The sequence below is a fragment of the Syngnathus typhle genome, linkage group LG15, assembly GCF_033458585.1.
Source record: "Syngnathus typhle isolate RoL2023-S1 ecotype Sweden linkage group LG15, RoL_Styp_1.0, whole genome shotgun sequence".
Classification (NCBI taxonomy): domain Eukaryota; kingdom Metazoa; phylum Chordata; class Actinopteri; order Syngnathiformes; family Syngnathidae; genus Syngnathus; species Syngnathus typhle.
Window position 1 is genome coordinate 3490802 of NC_083752.1, and position 10451 is coordinate 3501252.

The 10451-nt window shown below is 48.6% G+C and overlaps 2 protein-coding genes across 5 annotated transcripts; both read right to left on the reverse strand.

Moving 5' to 3' along the window:
* Positions 1-19: 19 nt before the first annotated feature.
* On the reverse strand, positions 20-3434 carry map3k7cl (map3k7 C-terminal like). 3 transcript variants are annotated; one of them, XM_061299885.1, is made up of 5 exons: positions 3276-3434; positions 2899-2993; positions 1948-2006; positions 1705-1820; positions 20-908 (listed from the first exon to the last, which is right to left on the reverse strand). In XM_061299885.1, the coding sequence occupies exons 2-5, from the start codon at positions 2972-2974 to the stop codon at positions 743-745; spliced, it is 417 nt and encodes a 138-aa protein (XP_061155869.1). In that variant the 5' UTR covers positions 2975-2993; positions 3276-3434; the 3' UTR covers positions 20-742. The 3 variants fall into 3 exon arrangements, with proteins under 3 accessions (XP_061155869.1, XP_061155870.1, XP_061155872.1); XM_061299886.1 differs by having other exon boundaries at positions 2899-3033; positions 3276-3428; XM_061299888.1 differs by having other exon boundaries at positions 2899-2980; positions 3276-3418.
* Positions 3389-10372, reverse strand: grik1a (glutamate receptor, ionotropic, kainate 1a). 2 transcript variants are annotated; one of them, XM_061299849.1, is made up of 19 exons: positions 10229-10372; positions 9618-9813; positions 9206-9373; positions 8768-9025; positions 8527-8708; positions 8389-8442; positions 8124-8294; positions 7912-8055; positions 7703-7810; positions 7576-7620; positions 7121-7231; positions 6862-7065; positions 6552-6775; positions 6360-6478; positions 6055-6272; positions 5591-5816; positions 5274-5524; positions 5064-5204; positions 4039-4887 (listed from the first exon to the last, which is right to left on the reverse strand). In XM_061299849.1, exons 2-18 carry the CDS (start codon positions 9700-9702, stop codon positions 5079-5081), a joined length of 2694 nt encoding a protein of 897 aa, XP_061155833.1. In that variant the 5' UTR covers positions 9703-9813; positions 10229-10372; the 3' UTR covers positions 4039-4887; positions 5064-5078. The 2 variants fall into 2 exon arrangements, with proteins under 2 accessions (XP_061155834.1, XP_061155833.1); XM_061299850.1 differs by lacking the exons at positions 4039-4887; positions 10229-10372 and adding an exon at positions 3389-3461 and having other exon boundaries at positions 9618-10213.
* Between the last annotated feature and the right edge of the window lie 79 nt (positions 10373-10451).

A 10451-nucleotide genomic window follows, 5' to 3' on the forward strand; every position in this document is an offset into this window, starting at 1 on the left:
CGCCAGTCGGCGTGCGCGATGGAGTCCACTTTGGCTTTATTGAAAGATTGTTGTATTTCAGCTCCTACACATCGGTGCTTACATTCCCTTCATCTGGCAAATAATGGCAACCTCGCCTCGTTTCCTTCTCGCCGTGACAAGGGCTTGCAAATAAGGGCTTGGTACATTTACTTAAGTAACTTTTGGGATTGATGTACTCCACCGCGAGCACCGTCACATGACTCTGTTCCACCAACCCAATGAAGTCACCCAAAAAACGAAAACCAGCTGAGTCTGCATAAAAAGTGGCATATTTCAGCCTATGAGAACTCAACTCGAATTTGCACATCCCCATTTTGTGTTTTTGACACTAAATTATAAGATTCTAAACCCAACACGAAGCCCATCGATTTAAGCATAAACCTAACAAACACAGAAAATGTTAGTCAGACTTCGAGCGGCGTAGACGTTCAGAAATCCTAGTTTTCTCACACACACCATACTCATACTGTGTATAGTCGAGGTCGGGTACAGAAGTTTGACTCCACCTTGGACCACATCACAGCATTTAGGCTGTCTCCATGCAGCACCTATGAAAACACCAACGTAGCGGCTAACACTTTTAAATGCTAATCTTTGATTCTACAAAGATGGTTGCCGACGTCGGAGCACCAACCCAACAACGACATTGCATTTGTGTGTATGGCTCGTATAAAAATTAAATAAAACAAAGAAGAAGACCAGTTTTTAGGCGAGCGTGCGGTCAGGACGAGTCGGGCCTGCGTAGCCGTTGCAGTTGCCGCGAGCGCTCTCCGTGTGCCGTCACTAGCGTGCGGTTTTCCTCTGACAGACGCCGGAACTCGTCCTCTAGGCGGGAAATCTCCGCCGCCACCTTCTGGTCTTCCACCAGCTCGGCCAGTAGCTGACACCTGAAGATGACGACAGGGAGGACAAATACATTTGGTGATGTCCTACTAGGATGAAGGCATCTAGCGTGCTAGAACGTTAGCTTGGACATGCTAACACCATCTTAAGTCACATGGCATTAAAAGTCAGAAGTTTTTTTGCATTATAAAAACAGAAAGTTTGAAAGAAACAATCATGGCAATTGGGTTAGTCAGGCAGACAAAGAACTTGGTGACGGGAAAACCCACATCATTTGTAAAGTGAAAGCAAACGGTATCGACAAGCCGGATGGGCGAGGCTTGGCCGTATACAGTGAACAGGTCTGATTGCTTTGTTCTATGCTAACGTCAGTTTTTGCAATCCACTTTGGAATTCTGACGTGCGCAAGGAGACGCTCGACAAGTCGGACAGCAACATTCCCGTCAAAAGCCATGATTCACGCTTACAGGTGGCGAGTGGGCCGAACCGCCTCGACAGGCATGACTCACCCATTGGTATATATAGACAAATACATTGTTTCTCATAGAGGCTAGCCATTGCTCTGACTCAGTCTGTGACTTTGAATCGTGTCGGAGGGAGTCGCTGTGCTGTGTCGGGTTGCGGCGGACTGTAAATAACGTTTCTATTAAAAGACGAGAGCAGATTGTTTGGCTAATCGGTTGTTTACGTCTGGATGATTGATGCCTTTCAACGGAGTCTATTTTGTGCGTAGCTTTTTTTTTTTATTTACGTAGCAATAGCGCGCTACGTGCCAACATATAAGCTGTATCAAAGTGATGATGTAAATAAGAAATTCAGTTTGGCTACGGTGCAACTCACTTGCGTTCCTCCAGGGCGGCGATGTCATGCTTGACTTGGTGGAACTCCCTCGCCATCCTGCAGTGTTCCTTGTACACATGCACGCTCTCCTTCAGAGATACACACGGCGACACTGGCTAAACCAGGAATAAAATGGAAGTTAACATAAAGTACCCAAAAAAAAAAGGAAATACAATAAGTGACTCCCTATTAATCTGTGCTCAGTGTCCCAGTCTCGTTTATTTTGTCTTCATGACAACACACCTGAAGTCGTTTTTCGAGATCCGGGAAGGTCTGAGCGCGGTCCTCGGCATCTCGTGTGTCTGTCGATTGAAAACAAATACACACTGGTGTCGCCACATGTTCCTAATTTTATTTCATGGCACACATCAATTAGTTGAAAGTGCAAATTAAAAAAAATCAAATAAAGTAGGATGCCTCTGTGGGCCGGCCGGGTCATACCAAAGACTATAAAAATGGGACCCATTGCCTCCCTGCTTGGCACTCAGCATTAAGGGTTGGAATTGGGGGGTTAGATCACCAACTGATTCCCGAGCGCGGCACCGCTGCTGCTCACTGCTCCCCTCTCCCCCAGGGGATGGATTAAAATCACACGGGGATGGGTTAAATGCAGAGGACAAATTTCACCACACCCAGGTGTGTGTGTGACGATCATTGGGACTTTAATCTTAATCTTAATCTTAATCTTTAATAGATCTTGGGTGCCCCTAGTGGACACGAGACACTAAGCAGGTGCTTAGTTGTCTTGGCTTTGTTGATAGTTTAAGATAGTGTACCTAATGAAGTGTCTGGCAGGTGCAGGAGCAGAGAGAGAATCAAACATGCAGCCGGTGCGTGAAGTCATGCTGAACGCGCGGCGACAATTCCGTCCGGGTGTGACGCAACCTTCTAAAAGTGTCCACGCCGCCGCGCGGAACAACAAGAAGAACATTTGTGCTGCTATGTGGGACGTGACAACATGACAGGCCTGCAGGATGAACCCGGGTCAGGGGTTTGGTTGGAGTGGTGGGGCGGGGGATGTGCTAACACCTGTCACGGCTGCAGCGCGCAATAGTGAATGAGGTGGCGGTGGGCAGGGCCCGCGAGCTCCATTTTTTGCGGTCGGAATCCGCCGCGTGTTTTCCACACATGCTGGAAACACAGTCGGGCTTTGGAGCGTCTTAAATGATCAAACGGCACTTGTGTCCGACGTACCTGAGGTGTGGTCGAGGCTGAAGGAGATCCGAACTTCGGGTGCATCAGGAGACACTCTTCTGGTTGACGTGATCATTTAATCCTGCGTCACAGTTCTTGATGTAGAACATCATCATTGTTAGGCTTGATGAAGCTCTTTTGGAAGGAATAAACTTGAAATATAACTTAGAAGTTTCTACCTGCTCACTGACTAACTAACTGGCTGGTTAAGTGTCTTACTGACTGATATAGTCATTAATAACTAGCGAGCGTTTGCATCGCATCAGTAAATCAATCATGCAAAATGGTGCATTGGAAGGTTTGCTGTGTCCATTTGACAGCTGTCAATCAAAGATGACATCACACCCACGCATTCAAAGCAAAACAAAAGAGCGTACCTGAAGCAGCCCCCTCCAAAGCAATCACACAAAAAGGTCTGGCAGGGTCCGGTCCACAGAGCTTCCTGAGCTTTCGGGCTGGTTCTGGCCCCCTTCACCTTCCCCCCCGCTGCCGCCACCTCCTCCTCCTCCTCACGCCGCTCTCTTCGGGGGTCTCGTCTAGACACGCTCCTGTCTGCACACAAACTAGACAAAAGCATCAGCAATGTGCCCCCCCCTGTCCCCTGTCGCCTGCCCTCTATCCTCCACCCAACCCTTCACAATAAAACGTCTCGGATGACATGACTTGACCCTTGGCCCCTCCCGCCCCGATGATCATACGGGCCTCTCATAACTAAAATAGCAAAGATGGCAGAAGGAAACATCAAGACGTGTGTAATATCACACGCCAGGCCACTACATTAGGTACACTCTCCAGTAATACAGTGTTGCATCATTGCGCATAGTTGATCACTCCAGGCCTGTAGGTGGCGGTAAGTGCAATTCAAAGGAGGCTTTTTTTTGTTGGCGACACAGCCCCACCTGCTGGAGTTGATGGATCACTGCCCCAGTAGGGCCCAAATGGACTGTAACAGAAAACTAACAGTTAACAAAATTTGGGGGAATTCAAGTCAAGTCAAATTTACTTCAATTCTGTATTGCATCATTTGTTATATACAGGGGAAAAAAGTACAGTATTTCGAAGATGTAATTTAGCTCATTGATGTCTGCCTAGCAACAAGTAAGCAGACAATAACACGGCCATTCTGAAAACAGAAAAGAATCAGAGCAAACTGGATTTTTATTTCAGTTGTGAAATGCAAATGATGAAACACTAACAGCAATTTTGAACCTATTTGTGCTCCTTGTGTTTTTCATAACACAGTATACTGTAGCTTCGTCCTATTTGGTAGTTTCTCGTAAACAAAAACTTCTCGGCGGACGTAATGAACATCTTAATTTGGGCAATGATTTTAAAAACCTTTTTCACAACAGCAGCACTTCATCTGAAAGGCGCCGAGCGTTAAGTGCCGCAAAAAGCTTTTTAACGCGCCGCGTCGGTGGGCCCAAGATAGCCGGCGTGTCGTTCAGGTGAGGTCATCGCGCCGCGCTCAGACGTGCTGAATGCCAAGGTCAGCGGTGTAATCCCTGCCCTCATTCATGACGGATTAGACCCTGACGGGAGGGGGCGAGGCAAGTAAAAAATAAATACAGTCGCTCGGGGTTTTAACGGAGAACCACCGTCCGCCGTGGCGGTGCTGCTTGGGGAGATTACTGGCCGGCTATTACGCTCAATCCCGGAATTAATCTGCACGCCATACATAAAAAAAAGAAAAAAAAAGTCATTACATGAAGAGATTAAGAATGGTTCCCAAAGATAAATACTAACCTGTGTCAGGGGCATACAGGATATACTTGCACAATTTTTTTTTTTTTAACTTTCTTGGTCAATGATGTCATAGATCAGGTTTTCCAAATACAGCTAGGCTACATTTACAAGAAAATTAAATATAATCAATGGAATCGCAAAAATGGGTATGGATACAAAAATGGACAAAAAATATGTATTTTAAGAGTTCGAGCGCTCCGTGTCAGGTTGCGAGCAGGTGGCCATTTTGTCCATTGAGACCCGCTGAAAGAAACAACGACATTTCGGAGTCAACAAAACTAGGTGTCATCCAATTGTGACCACATTTGAGCAAAGCTAATTTGTTACGTTTTTATCGTTGCATGGGGGTAAAGTATGGTGGCGGCCCAAAAAAGGATTTGGAGTGCGGTAGACTACGAAGGTTCCAAAAAGAAACAAACCTCGTATTTCCACGTTCACTCTGTGTCGTCGCCGAGCAGCCTGCCGCTCTCCAGGTCGGTGGACAAGGACGTGCCCGAAGATGAGGTGGAGCCGCGCCGCTGAAATTGCCGGGACTGCACGCCGTAAAAGAAACAGAAGGCCTGAAGAGACAAGACGGAGCTGTGACTTGGAAGGCTTCCTGCGTTGGCGTGAAGTCCCGCCCCGCTCACCTCCTCGATGTCGGCGTTACGGCGGGCTTTGTAGATGAACTCGCCGATGGCCACGAAGACGGACAGGACCAGGCCGGCGGCGAGCACGATGAAGATGCCGCCGATGTTCTCCACACCCAAAGCGTTGGCCTCCTTGTTGTCCTCCTCGGGGCAGCCGTTCCCTCGCCACCACTTCTCCTTCATCATGTGCAGCTTGCCCTCCTCCTGCAGCTGAAGGATGGCGATGGTCACCTTGTCTCGGTACGGAGAGCCTGTAAGTTTTATGTAGCCGGGTTGTAACTGGCTTCGCACGCTGAATCTTCCCGGCGTTTCCTCACCTATGGGCGTTCCCACGCCGTATCCCTTGGAGTCGATGAGTCCTCCGATTTGGGTCAGGTTGCAGTTCCTCTGGCTGATGTACTCGATGCTGGTGGACTCCATCAACATGGCGTAGTCGGTGGTGAGGACCCGCGTGATGCCCTCCCGGTTGTTCTTGACCAGCGCCGTGTTCTTCCTGCTGCTCATGAAGGCCCACATCTTCTCATAGGTGGAGATCTTGGATTTCTGCCGCACATAAACGCATGCACTACCGTGTTTACGTGCGGGTGTTTTATGACAAAATGAAGCAGCTGCGCTCTTAAATCTCATCCGGCTGATTCAATTTGTTCAAGCCGTCAACACGGGCAGCGGTGTCTTATCCGGCCGCTCGTAATCACCCGTCGCAATCCGGCGGGTTAAAGTCAAGCTCGACTCACTCGTGCTGGGCCAAAATGCTTCTGGATCGAACCAACAATCGACAAACCTTGAAGAAGGTCATAGTGGAGCCATCCCTCACCGCCCCGTACTCGATCCTGGTCTGCTTGGCCAGGTCGTCGGCCGAGTCAATGGGCGCGTCCATGCGCTCCACAGTGAGGAAGGCGGCCAGGTTGGCCGTGTAGGACGAGATGATGATTAGAGTGAAGAACCACCAGATGCCCCCGACGATCCGTGTGGACAAAGCCTTAGGCATCAGTTCGGAACCTGAAACAACAAGATGACTCACACTATCCTAAATGCTACTAATTGACTAGCTAGCTACTTTTAACTAGCGCCATTTATTTTTTTGACCTTGTCGCATGAGTGCACCGACACCGAACCAGAAGCTGTTGAGCAAGGTGAAATTGTTCTGGATCAGCGTGGATGACGGGTTGCAGGGATGCGGGTTGTACCACTCGTAAGGGGTGAACCTGATGATGGAAGGACCAAACCAATCAAGGAGAGCGGAGAAGAACGAAATGCAATGCCAAGCCATGTGATTACCTGGCGATGACAAAGAGCACGCAGCTGACGCCGGTGCAGGCCAGCAGGACGTACATCCAGATGTCGGGCGACAGCGGGTTGAGGAAGGAGAAGACGCCCGGGTTGGTGCCGTTGGGTTTGCGGTACAGGATGCTGATGCCCAGCGTCATGAAAGGTTTGGAGAAGTCAATCACCTTCTCGCGCACGTACGTGATGGTCAGCGGTGCCACCGCCAGGTCGGCCACCTGAGATCAAATATGGCTTCTCTAGCGCTCCCGACTTCTTATTGGTGGCGTCAATAAGAAAAGTGCGGATTTGACCGCGCCCTCACGTGGTCGATGAGCTCCCGCACCATGCCGTTCCACTCGCCCTTGTCGTTCTGGGCTCCGTACTTGCCGTCGGCCACCAGGCGGACCTCGTAGGTGAAGCCCAGGATGTTGGAGAGCTCCTTGAGGAGGTCCAGGCAGTAACCCTCGAAGCGGTCGTTCCCGACCAGGTCCTTGTCGGATTTCTTGTGCATCACGTACGGGTTCTCCTGAGAAGACAAACTCGTCACGTTCTGTCCTGTCCTTCTTGCACTTCCTCCTCACCAGGATGGTGGTGACAATCAGCGTCCTGTTGGCCAGCGAGTCGGTCACGTTGTTATTGGCCGTTGACTTCTCGACCAGGTTTATTCCTTTTACCGAGCTCCACGTGGCGATCTGGACGGGGAGAGAAGTGGAATTCTTTTCAGCTCTGGATTATGTGTTTATTTCTGTCGTGCAAGGTGGCAGTGAATACAAATAAGTGTGGAGAAGAGCATTCATGCAATGTACGATGGGTGTGAGACTGTGAATGAGCGTATGCCGGCAATAATCCACACACACTTGCACACACACAATACACACGCACAGAGGGGATCAGGCATGTGACAGCTGGACCCTAAAATCCCGCCTCAGCTGCTAAAGAGCAAAATCACTGATGCGATAAACGCTAAGCACGTTAAACAAGTCAGAAAGTAACACTTGGCTGTACAGGAAGAGCACGACCATATTAGGAAACAAACCTTGATCCATCTTTTGGTGAGGCGACTCACGCCCTCCACGACACCCTGAGTGGACAAGATGTGAGTTAGCATGACAGCGCTAACATGTTGCAATGGATCACCAGAGCAGGCGGACCCATTCACTCACCCTTGTGGTGCCGTCTTCTTTCAAGCTGATGATATCCAAGTCAAATTCCCGCCTCAGGCCGTCGCTCTTGTCGAGGACGATGCGGCCTGTCAGGCCGTCCCACTGCGCCTACGGGATGAGGCAGCAAAGTGCTTGACTTCTTTTACACGTGCAGAAATGTCTGTCCAGTAGTCCAAGTGCATGAATATGTCATCTCTGGAGCGCCGTACCTCCTTGAAGAGGTTCATGTACCGAGGTCCAAAGCGCCAAGGCTTATGTCTGTGACACTGCAGAGAGCTGACGGTCATCTGAGTGGCTCGCTGGGACGCCACAGACACCAGGAACACGGCGTCGTACATCAACGCCGCGTCAGTCTGTGATGAACGCATTCAAAATGTGAGATGATATACCGCCACAATCTGAATTCGGTGTATTTTCTTACAGTCATGACGCCGTCCATGAGTCCACCGTCTTGCTTGGGCCCCTGCAGCCTCTCCATGGCCCACTTGTCCAAGGTGGAGGCCACCCAGGGGTCGTCGATGTTGAGCAGCCTGAAGCCCGTCATGTTGACCCCGCTGTAACGGTACGGCTCCAAGTCCAACGCAAACAGGTCCTATACCCAGTAGGAAGTAGCATAGTAGTAGTTAGCAAGCTAACCTGCATGGATCTGGGATCCTTTCGTGCTTGCATACATATAATTGACTCACCAAAGTAGTGAAGAAGAAATGGTAGTACTCTGTCATCATTCCCATGGACGAAAGCTGCAAAACGTGGTGAGAGGCCTGCTTGAAGAGCTCTGACAACAAATTGATTATAAATCCATACATGCGGTGTTATTTTGAGACCTGTTTGAGGAGTTCCGAGGCCATGCTGTAGGAGCAATCAAAGAGGATGAAGAACTCTTTGTCCTTCTTGAGCTCTTTGAGCAGAGGCCTGGCGTCCTGGCTGCTGGGCGTCAGCTGGCGGATTTTCATCTTCAGGTTCAGCTTGGCGGGAGCTTTGATCAACTCCTGCATGCGCATCAGACCTACACAACAAATGTTTTTCGAACTCCACTAGCGTATAGTGTAAAACGCCATTACGTACCGGTGCTGTCCTGGTAGACAACGGTGAGCTTCTTCCATTTGAAGAAGGTGACAACGTCCAGCACGGCCCTGGCGACTGCTCTGTACTCTGGGTACAGGTTGATGAAGAAGGTGTCCCGGTTGTCCACCGACGGGTGCTTCCACCGTGTTTGGATGTGCGGAACTTCCAGAGCGTTGCAGATGGACTGAACCGCGCTCACGGATGAACTGTGAGATGGACCGAATACGGCCACCACGCCAAGGGAGAGCTGGTCGCACACTTAACAAAGCAAAAGGACAAGTTAGGTCTGGTCCTTGTTAGTTTGCTTATTGCCACTAGAGGGCATGATTTCACAGTAGTACTGCACTTACACTGATTTAACCATTTTTGGGGCGACTGAAATGGATGAATACAATTAAAATAATTTGATAATCCAGTGTTACAAAATGTTGGTGTTACCTCTGCGGGAGGCCTCGAAGCCATCTTTGGGGTTGATGCGTTGGATGTCGTAGGTGAGCGTGACGTTGGGCATCAGTGTCTTATTCCTGTTGATGTTGTTCACAGCGAACTTGAATGCCAACTCGTCCAAACTCACCAGCTCACGCTCGCGTGTCTCCAGGATGCCGCCTGGTGTCATGGAAAATAGGAGCAGAACCAAAACAAAAACTAGCATGAGGTTTTATTAAAAAATACACATTATAAATAAATATGTAACAGAATGTAAAACAATAGAACAGTTTGGATAAAATATTTGGAACCACTGTAAATATTGATGTAAAATAAAATAGTACTTATCCTTCGCAATTACAACAAAAATACAGACCTGGAAATGATGTAGTCATTCTGAACGACAAGTGCGTGATGAACTCACCAATGCGCAAAACCTGAGCCTCAACAAGCCACGTGTGGAACAGCAGAACCGGAACCACAAGAACCAACAGGTCCATCGCGTCCATGGTGACAACACCGCAGTCAGCATCTGGAACTCTCCCCAGGCTCTTCCTATCCTCCTCCTCCGATGATAACGCAGGTCACCTCGACTACCTCCGCCACCGACATCATGTCAGCTTGAAAAGAACCAAAGAAGCAGCGGCACGAATATAGTCCAGTCCCAAATGACTGTCAGCCAAATTCCAGGTCAAACATAATCCTTGTAAAGTCTTGAAAAGTCCACAAATTGGCGAACAGTCAACACGGATACACTACTGCACAAGCGACAGCAACTAATGCGACTCAAAGTGAAAGCAAGCCACATCCGCAAAGCTCTTTCAAAATAAGACAACACCGGAAGTCTTCAAGCAAACATTATTTCCACCTTACATAATTAAGACTTAAGACAATTATATAAATATGGACAAAACCTGAGTGGCTTCTTCCTTGCCACCTAATAAAATACCAATTTTGGTTCTTGGTGATCAACTACATTATTATAAAATAATGGCATTTCAAATATAGTATGTAAGGCAACATTTGTCTACCTACAGTGACATCCTGTGATCACAATTTGTGTGGTTTGTCTCCTGTTGGTGTTTGGGATTAAGCAGCAGATGTGCTGGAGTAATCTTCAGGTTGCATGCCAGATGTCAGATTTATCCCTTTACTACACACACACGCGCGCCTACAGCAAGAGAAAGGAAATCATATATGAAGTCACAAGTCAAATAAATGTAGAATAAATGTGAGTATTAAGTGGCCTTGGACACAA

Coding starts and splice junctions, on each gene's coding strand:
- map3k7cl (XM_061299885.1), bottom strand. CDS start 2,974: ATGATCACGTCAACCAGAAGAGTGTCTCCTGATGCACCCGAAGTTCGG. Junction 2,007..2,898: donor CAGCCTCGACCACACCTCAG/GTACGTCGGACA, acceptor TTCAATCGACAG/ACACACGAGATGCCGAGGAC. Junction 1,821..1,947: donor ATCTCGAAAAACGACTTCAG/GTGTGTTGTCAT, acceptor TTCCTGGTTTAG/CCAGTGTCGCCGTGTGTATC.
- grik1a (XM_061299850.1), bottom strand. CDS start 9,702: ATGGACGCGATGGACCTGTTGGTTCTTGTGGTTCCGGTTCTGCTGTTC. Junction 7,621..7,702: donor AAGAAGACGGCACCACAAGG/GTGAGTGAATGG, acceptor TTGTCCACTCAG/GGTGTCGTGGAGGGCGTGAG. Junction 6,273..6,359: donor CGGTGCACTCATGCGACAAG/GTCAAAAAAATA, acceptor TTGTTGTTTCAG/GTTCCGAACTGATGCCTAAG.